At 36.9% G+C, this 23,627-nt stretch overlaps 1 protein-coding gene and 1 long non-coding RNA gene across 2 annotated transcripts; both read left to right on the forward strand.

The window, feature by feature from the left end:
• Positions 1-1,081: 1,081 nt before the first annotated feature.
• Positions 1,082-21,815, forward strand: LOC140227830 (uncharacterized). Its single transcript, XM_072308225.1, has 6 exons — positions 1,082-1,326; positions 3,674-3,765; positions 4,400-4,505; positions 17,634-17,738; positions 20,783-20,985; positions 21,564-21,815. Exons 1-6 carry the CDS (start codon positions 1,176-1,178, stop codon positions 21,813-21,815), a joined length of 909 nt encoding a protein of 302 aa, XP_072164326.1. The 5' UTR covers positions 1,082-1,175.
• Positions 4,815-7,735, forward strand: LOC140227247 (uncharacterized). Its single transcript, XR_011901030.1, has 3 exons — positions 4,815-4,902; positions 6,744-6,928; positions 7,634-7,735. It is a non-coding gene; the product is annotated as an uncharacterized lncRNA (long non-coding RNA).
• Positions 21,816-23,627: the final 1,812 nt, after the last annotated feature.

The following is a 23,627-nucleotide window of genomic DNA, read 5'->3' on the forward strand; positions in this document are numbered from 1 at the left end:
AATCTGTAAGAATGTACCATTTCATCAGCTGAGTTTTTTTTTTTTTTTTTTTTTTGGGGGGGGAGGGTATTGAGTTATTTGTATCATGTTGTACAGCTTGATCTCCTCTACATAATGGTGTCAATTTTGAATTATTTTCATTTTCAGAAAAATGTTAAAAATTAACGCCACAAGGGTGCTATTTTACCCCATATTTGGAACAATGCTTTATATAAATCTACCCACTTTTGATTGAATAAACTTAATGGCCCGAATTCACGAAGGTGGTACAAATGAAACCATGGTTTAAACCATGGACAAAAACCATGGAGCGCCGGGTGTCGCACGGAATATTTTGTTACGAAATTGGTCATTTTGTCAACAGAATGAATGTTTCGTTAACGAAATTATCATTTCGTGGACGAAATGTTCATTTATTTACAAAATGTCATTTCGTTACAAAATAATCATTTCATTGACGAAATTACTGATTTCGTAACGAAATATTCCATGCACCACTTGGCGCTCCATGGTTTTTGTCCATGGTTTAAACCATGGTTTCATTTGTACCACCTTCATGAATTCGGGCCAATATGTCATGATGATTGATAGGTTCATATTCATTTATGCTCCAATCTTACAATTGTAGAACACAATAGCACCCTTCTGGTTCTCAGGTGATGATTTATGACCTTTCTCATGAACTCCCACATATGTTTTTGTTTCTGTAAATATCTATCTGCAGAGATATCTAATACCAAAGTAAAGAAGGCTATTGCCATACTGTCAAACTTATAATCACACTGCCTTGTGGGTAGCAATGGATGAGGAAAGAGTCTCTGATTAGTGTGTGGTTTTGTGTTGGGACTCTTCCTTTTTTTTTCTTTGTTGGGGGGGGGGGGGGGGATCATGCCCTATGTGGACCTTTAAGTGCCATTGCAAAGATAATTAGGTGTACTCTAATTACGGGCCAAATTCTCATTATGACCCAAGGATGCATGGGCATGTAGCTGTGGTTATAATGACATGGGATCATCACACCGTGTACAAGCCTGAAATGAGCTCATTTCGCTTCCACATATCGATAATGCTTTTCAAATAAAATTCTTGTGCATATTTATAGTCGATATAATATATTCAAGCTGCCTTCAATTTGGATGAAATTTTCTCGCTGATCTGCAGAGCTATTCGGAGGAATGTTTTGCTGCCGTGGAAGGAAGGAGAGCATGGAGGAATTTACGAGGATCTTGCGAGGAAAGTCGGATGTCTTTGGCGGCATCACTGTAACAACCAATGACCAACTAAATGTGTGGAACAACGCAGAGGATTTCGAGAAGATGTTGTCAGGTAAATCTATGCAGTGACTTTGATATAATTTTATTTTCACAAATGTTGCATAGGGAAGTGCATGAGAGAAAGTGTCTTTCCCCTCCCAGGGCATGGAGCTATAGTTTGTTTTTTTAAGCTGTACAAAGTGCAATCCGGTGCATACCAATTATATTTTTTTTTAAAAAGGAAAGAGGTAGTTACTTGATTTTCAGAGAGAGATTTTGCGGGAGGTCCTTACTATTTGATATCTTACTGATTTTGATCTGAAATCTGCCGAAATGATGACCCCTTGCCCTTGCGTTTGTGCGTTGTCATGGTGTGTGTTTTGATTTGATGAGATAAAAGATAATATGCTCCAGCATTTAGACACTTGCTGCTATATCAGCCCCGGTGCTACGGTGCAATTAACTCACTGATAAGAGGCCAAAGCTTTTGAATTCTTAACGGTCATCGAAGCGCTGTGCGGAGGGAAGGACAAAAAATCTCGAAAGTTCACCTCCTCGTATCTCCCTTATTTTAGCACCAAATCCCTTGAAACTTCACACATATATCAAATATGAATATATCATCCTTCATATGATTTTTGGGCGAAAACGCTGATGTATCTTTCGAGATATGTGTATTTTTCTGCTTGAGTCGACTGTGGGAAAGGGTTACGATTTTTTCCCGACACAAGTCTGCGCCTGCATGAATATGCATTTGATCAACATATTACTAGTCTGTATACACCAGACTCACTACCTGCGAAGTCTCGTGTTTGTGCAATTAGTAGTTAGGTAAAAATAAGAGCAAAAAGACAACCAACTTTAAGAGAAGATACTGGACATGCACAACTAGATCATCCTCCTGCGCATGCGTTTTCTACTGGTGAGTGCACGCTTAGCCAATCAGCGGTGTCAGGCTCGGCGCAATGCGACAGAGGTCGATTTTCGGTCAGCAGGGTGGTGAGTGGGCAAGAGAGGAACCCTGCTTTGTGCTTCAACTGTTTCAAGCAGCACAAAAACCAATACATCGGACTGCGTATTCCTTACGCCATGGATTTTACGTGGGTCACAAGTGACAGTGATCTCGATTTTTTCCAGACATAGCTGTGCGCCAAATGATACAGAAAAGATATTTGGAGAGCAGCATGGATATACTACCATAAGTCATATACCGAAGTTTCATTTTTGTGCAATGAAGGAAAATGTGAGAAAATAACACTTGTTTTGAGACCAAATTTTCTGTTTTGGAAGCTAAGTTTCGACATTATTTTCACACGTTTATCCTCAATAAAACCCCAAATAACTAACATTACGAGTTAGAGAATAGTTTCTTCTTCAGTTTGCTGTATAGATTTAATCATTTGATGGCTTTGAGGTGAGATATTGCGATTGTCCTGCAACACTTCCCCAGCGGTTTTACGCACACAAGCTGTCTACTTTTTGCAACTGAGGCTTCGAGGTCATAAGCTTTTGGCGAGTTAATTGCACCCTAGCGCCGCGCCTGATATATTTCTCAAATAGTTGTGAAGTAATCTCAAGATTTCTTGGAATTTGGGTTGCAATTATAATGCTGATTTGCACTGTCTAGTGAGATTTTTCTATCCACACTGGCAGAAACCATAAGATATGCTTCACAATGCAGCTCTTGAGATTTGGATCCCACTTTAATTCGCCAGTGTGGATGCCATCACTAATGTCTGTATTCAAAAGTACAACAGGTTTTGTGGAGTTGGCCACAAATATGTTGACATACTTGATGGTGTGCAGAGCTATGAAGTCTCACGCATTCTGTGTGAGACTCATGCATTTAGGGTCCATCTCACGATCTCGCGCATGGCACCCGTTTTTCTCACGCATCGGGACCACTTGTCTCTGAGATCAGTGATCGGGAGCCTACGGGGGAAAAAAAGTAGTTCACTATTTGCTAGACTACACACTGGCCGACTGCCTTCACATGAGCCGTCTAGCCTGGCACGCGCAACGAATAGATGAATGCACATACAATGTATTCAGCTGCTACGTACACAGTACGTACATGATACCAGTATACTAGTACGATGAATCACGGAAACGCATTGCATGGTTCTTGTACGTTGTAGGCATATATACATATGGCCATGAATCGTACTTCGATATGGTGTGCATGCCGGCTAGCGGCGATCGCAATCTTAATATCTTTATTAGACAGTTGAAGGTGTATCTCCCTTTTAAGTAAAAAATAGTCAGGTATATGCACCAGAGCAAAGAATTGAAAAAGCTCCCTACCATGGGAGCGGGGACACCCCCCTCCCACACCCTCACTTGCGCGCATACGCGCACGCCGAGATGCTCGAGTCATAAAAATCTCACTCAATACTGACTGTGTGTATTCTTATCTCCAGACTCTCTTGAAGAGTGGAAGACAAAGGGAATCCGTGGAGTGTGGATAAAGATCCCTCTGGAGCATGCAGAGCTTGTTAAGGTAGTTGCAAAGGTGAGGGGAAAAATGAAAGTCCTTTTGTTGTTGGTTGTTTTTGTCTTTAAAAGGCATCATCACATGTTCTTTGTGGTTCTGTCACAAACTCCAGGTCAGTGTATAAGTGTCACTTTGCAAGTCTGTGGTAAAATTTTGCTTGTCCATTTCGTTTTGGGTTGTTTGTTTGGTGGTGTTGTGTTTAAGTGTTTTTGTTATGCTTTTATTGAAGCTTGATTTTTTTTTGTTGAAACCAACATTAAGAATGTCAAAATTTTTGCTGTTTTTTTTCCACCATCATGCTTAGGAAGAGGCGTCATACAATCATTTGTTCCAAGATGACATTTCACGGAATATAGATGATGCTAGTATTCTATTCATATATTATTATTCTGCATCACAAAACTATGTGTGCAGTCAAAGGAATTGACCCATGTGAAAAAAAAAAATATATGAAGAAAAGAGAAAAAGAAGAAAATAAAAATAATTTGGAATTTAACAGCTGTTCTGTTGCCAAATACTTGTGCAAACAAACAGGGGCAGAAAGAGGAAATGAAAACGATGTGACTGTGTAGAAACTGTGTGTGGAAATTAGTTGCCGTTTTGTAGCCAAATGTTTCTCTGTTGCTTGCTCCCTCTTTGCTTTGTCCTGCAGCATGGCTTTGTGTATCACCACGCACAACCCAGCTATGTCATGATGACACGGTGGCTACCCAAAGATGAACGCAATATGCTGCCAGGCTATGCCTCACACTACATAGGTAAATAATACACCAGACACCATGTGTTGTACACCAAACACCAATCAACTGTCCTGGGGTCCGTTTCATGAAGCTATCACATAAAAGCTATCACATAAATCTTAGAATGGCCAAGCCGCTCTTAAGCTAGGAGAGACTTTCACAGAGAAGTCTCTCCTAAGCTATGAGAGACTTTAATTTTTTCAATCGTCATGTTCGAGGGTAATACTAATTAACATATCATTAGCATATCATTAACGTATTCTCCCTATTGTGTTACATGCGGTGAGCACTCGCTACATAGACATAGCACGTATACACACAGTGTATACAGCGCAGAGGTAACAGATCTACGACGGAGGCAAGATCCTGAAGGCTAAGTTGCATTCTACACCGCTACCAGTACATATTTCTATTAGTGAGTATATTTAAAGCTGTCTGCAATTAAAAAGTAATGCATGTGGATTCATAATGTGATATTATTTGGATATATTTTTGTTCGAATCTTCTACAATTCTCCAAGGGCTAGCTAGATGTAGATCTAATCTTACCGGTAGTAGCGTTATCACAATAGTCCCACGTAGGCACATCGCCGTTTGTTTGAATGACCAAATGGCCAGCTGAGTTAGGTAGTTTGTTAATGTTAGCATGGTAGGGTCTAGGGCTACTACAACTTCTACAAGTAATAGTGAAATGTTTGTGGGTTGATTTTTAGCGTGCAGATATTTCATGAGAGCAATTGCCCGATTTGTTCATGTATGGGTGAATTGCAGGTAACTTAAGGCGTAAATAGTGAAGGGATCGAAGAAGAAACCGGAAATTTCATAAGTAAAGAATTGGTCTGCATTTTATTATTAATATTATATTTTTGAAGTCGTGTCTAACATTGAATAATTACACTGTCACTAGCTGTGTGGATAGTATTCAGAAGTGATACAAATTTTCTGTTTTGTGTCAAATCGACAGGAAAGATCTGGGGGTTTTTTCAGTCTAGAAAATCTCAGGTTATTTTGTCCAACAGAATTATGGGCCTAGCCTAAGCCTAATGTTTTTTAGTTTAGGCCCTAACGTGAACTTATAGCGTTAGCATTTACACTACAGAGAACCAGCTGTACGTTACCTGTGTCATTGTTACGTTTACAAGTCCTAATGTTACTATCTAACGTTACTAATATAGGTCTACAACAAAAACTTGTAAAATACTAGGGGTTAGGGGTTATAACTGCGACCAGCCCGAACGCGAAGCACTGTGTACTGGTACAACTAACAGGGAGTGCCCTGGGGTTAGGGCCGGTAGTACTATCTGGAGAGTCCGACAGTGGTTAGACTAACTAGATCAAGTAGTAATAGTAGGGCCTAGTAGTAGTACGTAGATCCAGGTCTACACAGAATATGAATTGGAAACCATGGTTCAGATCTTGGTTCAGACTTGAAAGCTATCTTCAACCATTCTAAGTGCATACACCACTGTAATCGCAATGCATGTGTCACAATAAGATAGAGAATGATGCTTACCTAAATTCATTGGCATGGAACCTCTAGAATTCTACTGCTATACTACCAGATGTCTATAGATCTAGAATCCAGTGGCATAGTGATCCTGAGTAGCACCTACTGACGTAGATACTACTTAACCAGTGTATACCAAAAGTATAACCAGACTAGACCCTTTGCCTTGATATTCTTAAACATATTATCATTAACATAAGTAGGCCTATCACTCATCAGTAAGGAAGTTAATAGGTCTTCTTAATAGTGCTATCTATCTAGGCAGTTAGTAGATTCTATAGGTCCATACTCCGATTACACAACTTCTTTTAGCAATTTAACTGATGATGATGACATGACAACAGTTGATGATCAGAGTCAGACTGTGGCTGCATCTCAGGCTGTAACTGTGATCAACCCGAATGTGAAGCCACAGTACAGCTGGTCCTACCAGATCTTAGGTAGATGTAGACCTTGCAACATGGATGCCTAGCGACAAGATCTAGAACCTCAAGAAGTCATAATACCCTAAACTATAGGCTTGCACATGTTGAATTGAGACAACTCAAATACTAGTAGTATATCTTTTAATCATCCCCCCAAAAAAAATAATAATATAAGATCCTTTATATATTTAAACTGCAAAAACATGTGAACTGAGTCAAAATTTCATGCAGATTCTAGATATTGTGTGTAAAATCTTGTATAATCAAACAACAGTTTGAAAACACATTTTCTATTTTGTATTCACATTTTTAATTATAATGTTAGATATGGAACATCAGTCAGACTGCTACAATCAGACTTCTTCATCTAATAAAGCCCAGAGTCAGTTGCTGAACTTCACTGAACACAGAACCAAACTGCTGAACTTCCATCTTCTCCACAGCTAGACTGCTACTGAACTTCGTCGAGACTTACGATGTATCTACCAGCATGGTCACCTTCAACAGAATGCAAGTATTTTAGCTTATGATACTATTTTAGCAGACAACATATCTGTATATTTTCAAATACTACAATTGCAACATTATTTACATTTGGACATCAAATTGTCTCTGGATTTTTAGTTGAATAGTGTTAGACAGGAAATATTGAAAACAATGTTTGCTGTAATGTCCATCTTGGTAATTGAAAACAAACATTGTTATCCAGTGAATAGTGACCCTTCTAGAAACAACTGTTTTTTGCATTTTTTCTTTCACTATCTGTAGAATATTACATACTGATCCAATTGAAAAGAGATAATTCATGGAAGGGGGGGGGGGGTACCTGCATGTCTACATGATTGTATCAAGCTCCTGAAACAAACTTTAGCAGTCACGTTATCTTAATAATGTAGGCCCTACTATGATTGTTTATTTACCCTCTCCCTTTTCTAGTATCAAAACCACCTTATGCTCTTACAATGTTTGAAACAAGAATATTCGACATAGCTAATCATTTTAAACTGTGAAAAGTCCTATTTATAGCTTATGGATCAGTAGATACTAGTGAATTCATTCTTTCAAAATCAATGGTAGGGCTTTTCAATTTGATTGCTATAGCTTGTTATAGCAAAGGCAAAGCAACCATCTCTAACATACTTTCTAATGTCCCATGTCCTGCACTATTGTTTTGTTTGTAAGATATTAACTGTTCTTGTAATAAACTCCAAACAGCCAAGGACCAGACAACATGTGAACTTCATCCACTTCAGAGTTAAGGACTGGGGGCAAGATGCAAATGGAAAAGTCAAGTGACAGTGTCATGGATATTCCACCATCTTCATCTGGTGTGTTAAATGATTATTTTTAGCTATTGAAGCAAGTTGAGAAATCATGTTATCTTGATCATCTACAGTTGGCAGCAAAATTATTCAGCCCCTCTCTTGCATGTTGGACACTCTGGCATAATGAATTACATTATAACTGAGATCATTTCTAAATCATACAAGTGGTGATCAGATAGTTTGCTACAAGTAAATAACAGATCAGTAGCCTTTGATTTGCATATAGTTACAAACTTTGATCATTCATGTATAAAGAGATATGGTCCAATGAGCACATTTATGGTCATTTTCAGTCCTTTCAGTGATCACTGAAATGCTTCGTTGAATATGGTTTGTTCACTCAATGTTTTGATAGGTGACACAATATGATGGAATTTAATGTAGGATTCTTAATATTTCAATTGGCATTTTTCATTGTACAAAAATATCTAAATGAACTCATTTCTAGTGAAAGTTGCCACCATAGAGTTTGTACAGAGGTTTAGCCGTGATATTAATAATTCAAAGTCATGTCAAAATGAATATAACCCAATGAAATGCTAAGAGTTGTGCATAGAATGGCAAGATACTATTTAAAATTCCATAAAAACAGAAGAAATTAATCGTTATCATCAGACCATAACACGTCATGCTTCAGTGATCACAGAAAGGTCTGAAATGACCATAATGTGCTCACTGGACCTTATCTCTTCATGCATGAATGATCAAAGTTTTTAACTATATGCAAATCAAAGACTATTGATCAGGTAGGCATTTGTCATAAACTATCTGTTCACCACTTGTATATGATTTAGTAATTGTAATGTTGTTTATTTTGCTATAGTGTCCATAATGCAAGGGGGTGAATAATTCTGCTGCCAACTGAATAAAGTGAATGCTTGTTACTAATTTACCCTCTCATTCATTACTAAAATTACCTCATACTCTTACAATTTGCTAACAGGGGCTCATTACATAGTGATTCAAACTTTGAAAACTGGCAATTACAACTTGTTGTTCACATAATATATCTTACAAAATTGATAATCATTAATGAACATTTTGTTATTATTGCTTGTTTTAATAAAGATGTACACTCATCTCAAATATTTTCCAACTATCCCATTTGTGCATCCGATGTTTCTGTTTGTATGGTATTTAACTGTTCTTATATTTGCACACCCAAAGGCCTGAAGAGAGCTGAACCTCACCAAGCCTTGGGACAGTCAACTGCAGCTGAACTTCACCCAGGTCAGAGTCAGACTACAATTGGACTACAAACTGTATAGCAGCATCTTATCTACGACAGAACACAGGTATGCTTTTCTCAAATTAAACTTGAAAGTATAAAGATTTTACAAAATAAACAACTTGAATAACAGTTGAAAAAACCTCTGTTGATGACATATCAGTTACAGGTAATTCGGTCTTTCTTATTTTAGCAATTATTGTAGACTTGGTGGACAAACAATGTCACCTCTATATGTGAACTGTTCCATACGAGAAATGAAGAAATTAGTGCATTTATACACCCCAGTTGGGAGTTGATTTAATGTTTATGTCTATATCAGCCACAATTGGGAATTCAGTACGGCTTACATTAGGTGATTAACGCACTGACATAGCAATGCAGCTGATTTATTGCATAACCCATTGAATCATCTTTCTGTTTATTTTGGAACCCCCAGCTTGCCTGACATAAGTTACAATCCTTTTTAAAAAGTCATGAATGTATAACGTTCTGTCAGACGAGTGTTTAAAGTCACAATCACATTCTCATTTTGAGTCTGTGTCACACCTTTTTTGTTATCAGGAAGAATCTGCTACACTAATTCTTGTGTATGACATCCCAGACGAATTTCTTAGTTTTTTTTTTTCGTAGATGCTGTTAAACTGTTTCTAATATACTGTATAAGAAATTGCTGAAAAGTAGTTCTGTGTAATGATATGTGTGCCAGTCGTGTGTGTATTCATTCAACTGTAAGCCCACATATTTTAACACTCTGTATAATGTCAGGCAGAGGGGATGAATGGCGTGTCATAAAATTTCAGTATGTATTAAACCAATATTTGTTTTTCCATATTTGTATTTCTTTTTTCTTTCATATAGATTCTCAAAACATGGAGCTTGCCGAGGGTGATGCAGACAGGTTGAATGCAACATATGATAGTTTTTACGGCTGTAAATAAATAAATAAATATATATATATATATATATGAATTTAATCTTTCAAAATCAATGTATATACAGTGAAACCCCGTTATAACGAGGTCCGTGGGACCGCCAATATTGCCTCGTTATAACCGGTTCCTCGTTATAACCATACGCACTAAAAACAAAGAAAACATAAGCATGGAGTCACATAATATACCAAGCAATCAAACTTATGAGCAGTCTTTGTGTTGTTATTACACAAGTAAATGGATCATTATTATTGAGAAAGGATAAAAAGGAATCATTTGTGAGTTGATACCAAAAGAATTAAAAAAAAAAAGAAGGGGTTGAAAACGCGTTCTTTGTTTTTCTTCTGAAAAATCTCTTCGCGTGTGTTGTGCATGCCTTCTCGAAAAGTGCACGGCAGGGTTGAATTCGTAATCCTTTCTACACGTATCTCTTCCTCGTGTATGGAACCATTCTGAAAGAATGAAAATATCATTTGTGAAACACAGTATAAAATTTTAATAAACAAAATCACATTGTATTAAAAACATTTTGTTACTTTTTTTCTGAACATGGGTGCAAGCAGAGTAACATGCATTATTAAACTTATTTTACGCTGTGTGCGCCCAGCGGGATCGCGATGATTACATTATTAATTATTTAGGCTGTATTCCATGATGTTTGCACCAGCAGGGGTTGAAAATGCATTTTGTATTTTTCTCCCCAAAATCTCTTCGCATTTTGTACATGTGTCCTTGAAAGGTACACGACATGGTTGAATTCGTGATCCTTTTTACGACTATCTCTTCCTCATTATAACGGACCATTCTGAAAGAATGAAATTATTCATTTGTAAAATACAGTGTGAAATAATATGAACATCACGATGATTTCATTAATTATTTCGGCTGTAATCTTTTACGTAGTATACACATCAATGTTTCACAACCAGCAAAACAACTGGAAGTCGGAACTAACATGGAAAGGATTATGATTTTGCAGAGGTTGTGCTTTTCTAATATACAAATAGGTTAGGAGAGTCCATCTGAATTGAGTTGTACATCATTTTAAATCTTAGAGTCTGCTCTTTCAGAAAGAGGATTGAGCTTTTAACTTTTTGGAAGATACTAAGAAACCACTAATGAAGTGCTACAGAGCATACCATTCTCAGAGGAATTCAAAGTTCATTTGATGAAAATCGATTTTGAAATGGCTGAGACATCCGAAAACAAAGTAAAACAAAGTAAAAGCGATTCTAATGAAAGGTTGGTTCCACCTTTTATTAGGAATCGCTTTATTTTGCATATTTCAGCCATTTCAAAACCAATTTCATCAAGTAAACATTGAATTCTTTTTGGAATTATGTGCCCTTTCATATTTCAGAAGAGGTTTCTCATTATATCACACACACACAAAAATCTGAAACCAGGTCTCAACCAAAACTACACCATCCCTTTAACCAGAAATCCATGTTTGGTGACTTTTTGTGACTTTTGGGGGGTTTTGTGATGCAGAGTCACAATTGCAGTGTTAGATATGAAGCTACAATCAGACTATTGCAGTTTGACTGCTGAACTTCACTCAGAGTTTTGTCATAGATGAGTCCATTGGTGATGGCATAAGTGCTTTGCCAGGCATTAACCAAAACCAGAAATAAGACAAATCCCCCTTAGAAGAAAAGAGAAACAAATGCATTGCAAAACAAAACAGAACAGCTAAGCATGCAAAAAAGTCGGTGAAAAGCAAAAGGGTGAATCGAAGCACACTAAAAAAAAAAATAAATAAATAAAAAAAAGGATAAAAAAAAACCCGAAAAGAAGATTTATAGTAAAGTGGAAGAAACCATTTTAAAATGGACAAATGCAAATCTCTGTCAGCACATAACAGTCTGATTTCTGATTGCTTTGATGAATAAAAGCTATTGTGTAGCAGACAAGGTCATTATTATTAGTACTATTATCATAATTAGTATTCTGATGTAGGGAACCTCAGAGTGCAAAAAGAGTGGATTGCAACACATATCATTGTATGCTTACCAAATATTTGCAATGATAGAATTGCTTGAAGTTCAGCTGCTTTCACAATTTGATTAATAAACCATGAAAATATTTCAAATGATTATGAAAGATGTGTTGAGGTATAAGTGATCCAAACATAAATACATCAGTGAACGTTGCAGTGCATTATTCTTGTTATTGTTTCCAGGCGTGTGACGGCAAACTTTATGTAACCAAGTTAGAAAATTATATCTATGCGGGCAATTATAATTTGATCAGAAAGATATAATTAAGAATAACTTATTATGTAGAAATGAAGTAGAGTGTAATACCAGAAAATACTGTGAGTGATAATAATTTCACAAAGACTCTTACCAGTATCATCATTGTGGTTATGATAATTGTGCTGTGATTATGACGATATTGAATAATGAAATACATGTTTTCAAGAGCAGATTTTCCAATGAATCAGGCAACCAGAATATGAAAATTTGACAGCAACAACTGTTTCAATAGTTTCTGCAGTTACATAATCTGTCACATGACATGTAGTTAAATTGTGTAGAACTAATATTAACCCTATAAAGCCCAAGGGGGGGGGGGGCACATTGTGCCCCCCTACCAGATTTTCATTCGCCACTCCTTCGCCCTTTATCCAATTTTAACCAAATTTGGTGACTTTTCCTAAAATCTTATTCCGAACGTTTTGATATATAATTTAGCTATATTTGATATTGCCGGTTGCCATGGCAACCATAAACTGACAACCATCTCAGTCAGATTTTTGCGTATTTTTCTATTCCAATTCAAATTTACAATATTATAATGTATGAAATGGGCGTTTCTTGGCTGAAATTTGCTGAAGAAGCAGAATGTCAAGTAATTATGGCCTTGAAATGTTTTTCCTATTATTTCCTTTGTTTTTCTGTGCCAACAGCATAAAACAATAGATATAATAGAGATGCTTGAAAATAACAGTATTTTCCAAAGATTGACGTTCTATTTTGTGTCATTTTGATTGATCCTTCACCCAAGTTATACCTCTAATATCATTTGTTTATCACATTATCAATCTGCAAACTTAAAATTCCAATATTATGGGAATATGAAATATGATTACTATGCATGTACCTATCCCAAACAATACATCATAGGTCTCATAATGTATTTCTTTATTTTGTTATGAATAGCGCCCCCATGTGGTGACCTTGAGAAATTTCAACCATAACAAATAATCAGCTTTGACTTGCACATCATTTGTGGCAAATATGAAAAATATTGGTCTATGATAAGACATATATACTGGGGATAAAGAAATTATACAAAAAAATCATGTTTTTAGCATATTTCCTATGTATTTCTTTATATTTTGATAAATAGCGCCCTCTATGGGTGACCTTGAAACAACTCAAGTATGCGGTCATGTAGAGTATAGGTTGCTCTACCCATGTGCCAAATATGACGATGAGACATCAAACAATAACAAAGTTATATAGGGGGGCACAATGTGCCCCCCCCCCCCCTTGGGCCTGGGAAGGGTCAAAATAGCTTGGGCTTAATAGGGTTAATGAGTATGAAATTGATAGTGGTGAATGAATTAAATAATTGACTCATTATCGGCGCTTGTCATTATGCATCTTTAAATGAAATGTGTTTCAATTGTGGCAATTGATGAGTAAAATCAAATCCAAGTATGAAACCATGAATACCTGCAGAAACTTGAACTATCACTCATTGTGATTTTTACCCCCACCTCCAACTGAGGGAGTTCGTTCAACCAGCACTAACTTTATACGGTTTTATTTTTTATAAAAAATTGTTACCATGGGAACGCATTGTTCAACATAGAATAAAGTCATGTTTTGTTTATTAAAAAAATCTGTTCGTCATTAAATTGTGTCATAATTACGTATCGCAAATCAAGTGCTCAAAAACTGAGGGAGTTGGATAAATAAACTGGTAAGTCCTATGATTTTCATTAAAAAATGATGTTACCATGGCAACACACTGTCCAATATTAATGGAAGAAAATTTGAAAGAAAGGTTTGCACAAATACATATTATGACTGTCACATGTGTCAAATATCAAGTCAAATGCTCAAAAGCTGAGGAAGTTAGCTGAATCCACAGTACTTTTATATGATTTTCATTCAAAATACTCTGTTACCATGGCAACACATTGACAACGATCAAAGAAGAGATTCGCACATCAGTCAATGTACTTTAACAGTCTCATGTGCCAAATTTCAAGTAAAATGCTCAGATACTGAAGGAGTAAACTGAATCCACAAATTTTTTGTATTATATTCATTGAAAATGCTGTTACCATGGCAACACAATGTTCCATATCTATGAAAGATTGAAGTTTGCACAACTGCATATCATAGTGGTCACATGTGCCAAATTTCAAGCCAAATGCTCAAAAGCTGAGGGAGATGGCTGAATCCACAATAGTTTTGTATGCTTTTTATTCAAAGTCTGTTGTTACCATGGCAACGCATTGTTCAACAATGACGAAAAATGAAGTTTGCACATCTACGTACTATACCGGTCACATGTGCCAAATTTCAAGCCATTGCTCAGAGACTGACAAATTTATCTGAATTCAAAATATTTTAGATGCTTTTAAGTGAAAAAAAAATGCTGTTACCATGGCAACGCATTGTTCAACATCAACAAAAGATTAGTTTTGCACATCTACATACTGTAGCGGTCACATGTGCCAAAAGTTAGGTCAAATGCTAAAAAACTATACGAAGTTAGATCAATCCACATATTTCTTTGTATGATTGGTATAGAAAAAACTGTTGTTGCCATGGCAACAGATTTCTTCACATCCACACAGGAAAAAAAGCGTCTTGCACAACTACACATTACATTGATCTGATTCTATGCTGAATTTCAACTGCATTGCTTTAAAACTGAGTGTAGTAGTGTAATCCACAATAATTTGTATGATTTTTATGAAAATATGTCGTTGCCATGGCAAAGCATTACGCGATATTAACGAAAAAGATGTCTTGCACATGTACCTTTGACAGTGGTCACACATGCCAAATTTGGGGTCAATTACTCCAAAAATGAGAAAAAAGTTTGATACAATGACTCTCAAAAAGCTATCACATAAACTTAGGAGTGCTCCTGACCACTCCTAGATTTATGTGATAGCTTTGCAAAGTTAGGAGAGACTTTATGTGCTAGCTTGGTTCATGAAATGGTTTGTAGAAAAAGTCTCTCCTAAGTCTGAGTTTATGTGATAGCTTTATGCGATAGCTTTTTCATGAAACGGTTTTTAGCAAAGTCTCTCCTAAGTGTGACTTAGGAGAGAGAAAGTCTCTCGTAAGACTTTCATGAAACGGACCCCTGATGTGTACATTGTATATATATATATGTTACTTCTCAGCACAGTGAAATCTGTCATACACTATAATAACACCAGACACCATCAACCATATTGATGTAGGTTGCTCCTCAATGCATTTAAGTACACCATGCCAACATCCCACATCATTCATGGGAATGAATCATACTCCTCTGTATCATACCTTATCTCATCGCATCACACCAGAACCCACCATCAGGCCACATTACATAATGTTTTGCAACATGCCCATCACCAAGCATTTACATGTACCACACTAGAATGTGTAAAGTGCTGAAATGGTGTAAACACTACTGCGCCATGTTACACCTGCATATCTTCATACCAAAACAACCAGAACCACACTACAATCAGTCTACACACTACACGACTGTGTTTTGGTAAGAGTTGTTAAATATATCTGAGCTACTGCAATAATCAAAAGCTGAGAAAATTGGCCTTTGAAGTTGTGGTATTTTCCTTGACTGTAAAAGTCATTCAAGTTTAGATTGGCAGTCAGTTTCCCCCCCAGAATCGTGAGATGTACACATCAGATGTTATCATATAATTCTCTTGTCTTAAATTTTCCAAAATTTTTCAAAATTGATAGTTTTATCGACACTTACTGTGTTTAATGGTTCTGCAACCCATTTTATTCTGCAGAAGGGCTCATGTGCAGATACACCGTGAAAATTGTGAGCAGATTGAAAGCTGTATTTCTAGAGAAACACCTTATGGCCAAATTTTTGAGCACCCTACCTTTGTACTGATTAATTTGGCAAAGTGGGTGAGAAATGCCCTTCTGCTAAGTTTGCAAGCACTCAAGCCATTATTGATTAATTTGGCAACAGGATAAATCTGGAAATATGCCTTTCTGCCCAGTTTTCATGCATTCTTCTGTGTTCCTTTGCCAAATTAATTTGACAAAAGGGTGTATCTGGAGATAAGCCCTTCTGCCAAATCTTTAAAAACCCTATCCATGTAGATTCGGGTGTATATCTACAGATGTGTCTTGATGCCAAATCTGCAGGAAGGGAATAGCTGAACAAGAGTTCAGTGAGTTATGAGAATTGGCTAAATGAAAAATTTGGCCTTGAAAACCTAACAAATGAACACCCAAAAAAGTGATATTGTTCACACTTTAATACATGTAGCCCCTCTTACCAAAACATGGTCGGGTAGTTTCTGAACAATGCAAGCCTCAATACTGTGCCATTGAACACAATACTACTATACATTGTAGCTCTGCAATCAGTACAATGTATACCGGTATCCAGCAGCAGAATATACAGTATGTATCACTTTAACTCTGCACGTCAATGACTCTTCACAGGACACATTCAGTGTCGTGCACTCGACACAAACTCACACCAATATATCACCCTAAACAAATATCATATACGTTGTATATAGTCCATATACCACACCACAAGAGTTGCTATCTCACACAATTATGGTGATATGTACAAAGGGACGTCAGAGTGAGAAAGAAAAAATTAGAGAAATCCAACGAAGCAATGAAAGAGTTCAACATTCACAAAGCCAAGATTTCAAAGTGCTTATGACCAGAATATTAAGTTGTTCACAGGGAAAAATAACTTGAACAAAGCAGTGCAAGTGATACAAGGAAGTTAAAGAAAGGAAGTGAAAGTAACAATTTTTATTGCACATTGATAGGGTAAAATGTAAACAGTATTCAATACTTCATGAGAATTCTTCTCTGACATGTAAGTACTGACAAGTTCATCACACAAATAAAAATTGACTGGGAGTGCAGTGTATCATGTGTATTCTGTTGATGTGTGATTACATTTTTATATGATGCATATTCACAACAGATATATGCATAATTCTGAGTGCATTGCTTATGAGAACTTGGAAGACAAATTTCATTTTTATTTTATGTATTTATGTATTTTTTTTTTTTATTTTTTTTTGGGGGGGGCGCTGCATAGGCAAATATGGTGTACTCAGTCTTCTAATGTTATTTTTGTTTTATATGATATGATTTGTATATATACGAAGAGTGTCTTTAGAACTGCACAGGTTATGAATATGCTTGTGAGATTTGTTCTGTAATACAAAGGGGGGTGGGGGAAGGGGTGACCAGTCAGTTCCTTGTACCTGTACATGTGTGCAGTCAGCAAGATCTGAAATGATAGTTGTTGGCAAATCGGAAGTCGGCATTTAATGGCCAGGAGATTAAACTTATACCATCTTTAGTTTATTAACTCGCTCCAGACGGCTGTATTAGAATGCTATTGTTCTTGTGCATCATAATAGGGCCGTTGGTCTTGATTGGATTAACAAGCTGCAAGCGCATTTTTTTCTCCCCCCCCCCCCTTATTTCCTCATTCTGTTTACTCCTTGCTCATCCTGTCAAAATGTTCAGGTGCAGGTGGATGTGTGTTGAATGAGAAGAATGAAATTCTGGTCATCAAAGAGCTGTATGGGAAACTCACAACATGGAAGCTACCAGGAGGTGCTGTGGAACCAGGCACGTTGATTTATTGTAAATTTGTTTGTCGATTGATTGATTAAAGGACAAGTTCACCTTCATTAACATAAAGGTGCAATCACACATCGCCGGTTTAGACGGCGGTTCATGGCGGTTCAGCAAATCGCCGTGCTCCGCCAAAGACCGTGTTTACACCGTACACAAACCGTGGTCATCCGTCACTCATCCGCCATGAACCCCGAGAACCGCGGGGAACCGCCAGAAAAATTAAACATGTTTAATTTTTCGTGGCGGTCGTGGCGGTTTGAAATGGACCGTGTTCACATCGCCGTTCATCGTGTAAAGAACGGCATCCTCCGCGTTTGCACCTCAAGATCCGTGATAATACCGTGTTAACACCGCCATAATGTTCATGCTAAAAGAAACAATAAACTTAAAAGAGAATAATAGCTCCGGCGACACTTTACGGCGGAGCAATAAAAATGGAGAAAAAAAAAAGCAAAGATGAACCCTTAATTCAAGATCGGGTAAATATATTGAATGTTATAGTTTCCTTACTTCTTTAATAACAAATAAAGTTTAATGTTCAAAAAGTTGTTGGGTATGTTGAATTACCTTATTTACATTAAAACCATCATTTTCATTAAAAGGTAACTTCATAATTTTACTTAAGCATAACAGCTTTTAAGATGGCCAGCCACGTGAACCTGAAAAGTTATACACAGAAGACTTATGTAAATATGTTATGTTGATACAGATAAAAATATTATGTTGAGACTTAAGAGAGTAGATGGAAATGCAATGTTGAAAATTGAAAAAAAGACACCATTATTATGTTACGTGAACCTGTAAGTAAAGAGGAAACTATGCACACATACTGTATATGCTTGTTTGATAATGTACAATGTAAATAAATGTCTTTTTATTGACTATTGTTAAAGGTATTATTATTATTATTATTATTATATCATTATCATCATTGCCGCTCTAATAAAGCGCATATACCTTTGGCAAGGTCTCTATGCGCTTTAGAGGGGAAACAAAAGATAAACAGGAAAAGGTAATTTCAGAAACAACAACATGCTCCTTTAATCATCATCTACAAACACCATGTTACTATTTTAACAGATAAGTTAAAAAAAAAAATGACTTATTGATGGAACTTGCATGTTTTATCTCTTGGACTGTTGTTCCACAGTTCTGGAGCGGCGTAAACTACGTTTGCCATAGTAGTTTGTTGTAATGGGTTGAGGGTATCACATATACAGATTCCCCTCTGATTTAGGAACTCTCATAGGCTCATATTTCACAAGGAGCACTGAAAGGTAAGAAGGAGCAATTTTGTGAAAACATGGATAAACAAACAACAAGATCTTAAATTCAATACGCGAAATAATTATGTGAATACTTGATAAAAAAGAGAGATGTTGAAACAAGCAAGTACCAGTACGTTACTTGATTAACAAACCTGCAAATGAACAGGAAACTTTGGAAACTATGTTGGATTCTGCTTTGATATGTATGTCTTTTTAATGACAGTTAATACAGATATTTTAAGAATCAAAAGAGAAAGAGAGAAAGCACGTTGAAACTTGAAGATAATTGCTTGTTGCATCACTAATATCAATCTGTAAAACATAGGGGACTACTGTACAACGATTCATAATTTCTTTAAAATTGCGTTTACCTAACAAAGCAAAACGCTCCTTGTTGAAACCCATTGAGGACAAGTGAAAGGGCTCTGATTGCATCCAAATACACGGGCTTGGTATGGACTCCTCCACCTTCCGGGGAGATCCGTGTTACTACCGCGTCAATCCGCGTTTGGTCCGTGTTCAGAACGTGTTGAGAACGTAGTCAAAGTGCTTTCCGCCATCATTAGGACACGGTTCACGGCGGTTTGAGAACCGCCATGAACCGCCATCTAAACCGGCGATGTGTGATTGCACCTTAAGGATTGAGAGAATGCAGCAATATTAGTAGAAAACATCAGTGAAAGTTTGAGGAAAATTGAACAATCGATATGCAAAAGTTATGAATTTTTAAAACTTTTGTGTTGGAACCGCTGGATGAGGAGACTACTAAGGCTCGTGATGTCATATGAGTACAACAGTATAAAGAAAATGTAAAGAAAATTCAACATATTTTCACTTTTTTCGCATAATAAAAGAGCACTTGACTAGCCTCTTTCTAAAGGCAGTGGGAATAATAATACCCATAACATACAATGTATGTCAGTAACGAGTCGAGGGAATGTGTACTTTTTTCAAAAGATGAAATTTTGTGAAATTCTCTCTATATTTTCCTTATATTGTTGTACGCATGTGACATCATACACTGCAGTAGTCTTCTCATCCAGCGGTGACTGCACAAAAACTTCAAAAATTCATAACTGTTGAACGGATTGTCCAATTTTCCTCAAACTTTCAATGATGTGTTCTACTAATATTGCTGCATTCTCTCAATCCTTATGAAGGTGAACTTGTCCTTTAATGGATCATGGCGGTAATCAAGTACTGCAATGGTTGTTCACAATGTGCATTGTCAGTAGTCCGCCATGCATCGTGAGTAAGGTGGCTGCAGTATTTAAGAGTTACATGTGATTCCTGGTTTTATAGCAGTATGCAAACCTGTATATAAAGAGCTATGAAAGGGTGTGCTTGATGGCTGATTTTGTTTTTCAGTGATATAGATTATACCTTCAATACTGTGGAAAAGTAATATACAGTTTTGAAAAAATAATGGAAGGGTTTAAGTGTACACTTGACAAAGTCAAAATACATGTAGTGATGGCATCAATCTTGGTGACATTATTATCATGTTTATGTATGTTTTTCAGCATAAAAGATGTTCTCATGTAATCTAACAATGTCATGAATATGTGTTTGTTCATGCAGCTACAGTAGGCTCTGAGCAGCTACAGTAGGCTCTGAGCCTAGTAGCAGTTTAGCAATGGTCTTTTTGTGAATTGAAATTCAACCCTTGAGTTTGCTCATGCAGCTAGAGTATGCTCTTAGTAGTAGTTTTGCGATGCTCTTTTTGTGAATTGAAATTCGACCCTTGATGTCAATTCTCACTCTCAGGGGAAGATCTGGGTGTGGCCGTTTGCCGGGAAGTTCGGGAAGAGACCGGGGTGCAGACCAAGTTCATTTCGCTGTGTTGCTTCAGGCACCTCCACCGGTTCCGCTTCGGGCGCTCGGACATCTACTTCGTGTGCCACCTGGAGCCCCTTTCGTCCAAGATTAAGAAGAATAAGCGGGAGATCTCGGAATGCCAATGGATGCCTGTAAGTCACAAATGATCGTCTTTTTTAACGCTATTCTTGATGTAAAGATTACAGTGCACTCCCATTATAATGGACATGGTTATAACTACAAAACTCTTGTTACAATAAAGTAAAAATCTCAGGTGCCAAAATTATTGTCTATATATCTTTGCAGGTTCCATGGCATTTGCTTCCACGTCAATTACTCCCATGAAATATCTGTATGCTGAGCCAAACATAAATTCTATCCAAATACATAACCCTAACCCGAATCCTAATCCTCACATCAAACTGAACTTGAAACCCTATCACAACCCTAACCGTAACCCTAAGTCCTTGGAGAAAATAAGACTGGAGCAATTGTTGCAGAAGCAAATATCCTGTCACCATCTTTACATACTTTATCGTTCAACTGTAATGAAATTTTGATACGACGAAAGAAAACTGCCAGTCTGGAAGACTTCGCTGTAACGGAAGGTCGTCTGTATTGAAAATTAGTTGAAATGGAATTTAGTTAGATTTCTGTGCAGGAAAACTTATTATGACTGACATCAGTATTCTCATTGGGATGCGTTTTGATTTTACGTATTGACGATCAGGTGGAGGAGTACATGCAGAATCCTGAAGTGCACGCAGCAAACAAATACTACGTGCGCCAGTGCCTTGATAGATTAACAGATGGCAGCAGCGGCAAACGGAAGGAGGCGATTAGTTCCAAGCTCTTTAACGTCAGCCAGGTCTACTCCATCATGTCTGCAGATCAACAAATGGAAGAGCTGCAGAACTCAACTGCAGCGGTCAGTGTGAACGCGTCGCCGAAAGCGGAAGGTGCAGATTCGGGCAAGAGCTGATGTTTGGCCTCAGAAGAAGGAGAAACGTGCTGCTGCTACAAAGATTGAAAGTGTTTTGTAAGACAAAGTAGTATTGTTGAAGTGACTACTGGTAGTCAGCGAAAGCCTGCTGAGTAACAATGACCAAAATACGATTAAAGGGACTGTACAGTACTGGTTGAGGTGGGGATTCATGTTTTGAACATTCCTAAGTGAGATAATGAGAAACCTCGTATGAAATATGAAAGAGCATGTAATTTTAAGAAGGATTCAACGTTTATTTGATGAAAATTGGTTTTCAAATGGCTGAGATATCCAAAAAAGTGATAATAATAAAAGGCGACAGGCCACGCCTTTTATTACGATCTCTTTGTTTCACCTTGTTTTTGGATAGCTCAGCCATTTCAAAACTGATTTCCATCAAATAAACTTTTGATACCCCTTAGAATTGCATGCTCTTTGACATCTCATAGAGTGGTTTCTGAGTATCTCGCAGAACGTTAAAAGCTAAATCCTCACTTCGACCAGAACTGTACACACCCTTTAAAAAAAAGAAGACAAATTACTCTCGGGGAGTTTGCAAGATTCATTGAAGGATGCCTCACAGTTTTACATTGATCGCACATTAGCAACATTTAAATCCCCTGGCAGTTTCCATTTGCGCTTCTATTCCATGATGCATAAAATGTTTGAAAGCAAAAAAAAAAAGAAAGAGATTTTAAACGTCAAAGAATAACGTGCTGTGAAATTAATTTGTGCGAATGTGGCCTTCAAAACATGGTTGCTGTTCATGCGTGTGAGTTTTAACATCACTTTAAATGCAGTAGAACTCAGTGTTATGTTTAGTACACATTATATGCATTTGAATTTTAGTGTATTCAGTGTGCAGTTATTGTAGCTTTTGAGTTTAGATTTAGAAAGATTGAGATTTATTTTACCGTCATTTGCCACTTTTTGTGTCTTTGCACACAGAACATGGCAAGGAGTGTATTAGAAATAGCCGCTGTGCACAAACGTAGGTTGAAGTTGTAGCTACGTTACCAGGTGATTGACGAGTGTTACAGCTTCCATTTTTACATGATGTTTTTTCTTGCCATCCAAGATATCTTCTTGGAAAATCAACTGTAATATTTATCAAGATAATAATGTTGATCAGATTTGAAAATACAAGAAGTGTCACGTGATTACATTTCCATAAAAACAAACAAACAAACAAACAAACACTAGTTGTGAATGTTTTGAATGCACTATCAAGAAACTTGTACGTTGTAGGTTATGTTATGCAAAAGTAGTGTAGTTGTGTATTCTATGCTGTACAGATTATAAAATACAAAGGACCTTCAGAATAAAAAAAAAAGAACTAGTTCATAGTTATGTTTTTGAAGTGGGTATTACTATTAAAACATTTTTTTTTAAAGATATATTTAGTGTTCAGATTTTAATATGAATCTCATTTGTGATCACGCATTTGCAAATGGCATTCCATGAAACAGCAGACAAATTTTGGCTGCGTGACAGGCCGTCTATTGCAAAAGTGTTTAACCTCTTGCTTAGTGCGTGACAGCAGGTGTTCATTGGTTATCATCAGTGATTGCAAGAATGACTTGATATCAAATCTCTGGCCAGTCAAAAATCAGTGCACAGCTCTAGGCCAATGAGATTTCAGAATTTTGTCAATTTGGTCTATTAAGTGTCTGTTGTTCGGAGATGACCTGCTATTGGTGGATTAGTGGAAAGACAATGATATATGATACAACATGCCGGTATTAGCAGACATATGTATGAAGGGTAATTCATAATTATGCATCATGCTTCCCTTTAGTAGGTTATAGT

Source organism: Diadema setosum, chromosome 4, assembly GCF_964275005.1.
Source record: "Diadema setosum chromosome 4, eeDiaSeto1, whole genome shotgun sequence".
NCBI lineage: Eukaryota > Metazoa > Echinodermata > Echinoidea > Diadematoida > Diadematidae > Diadema > Diadema setosum.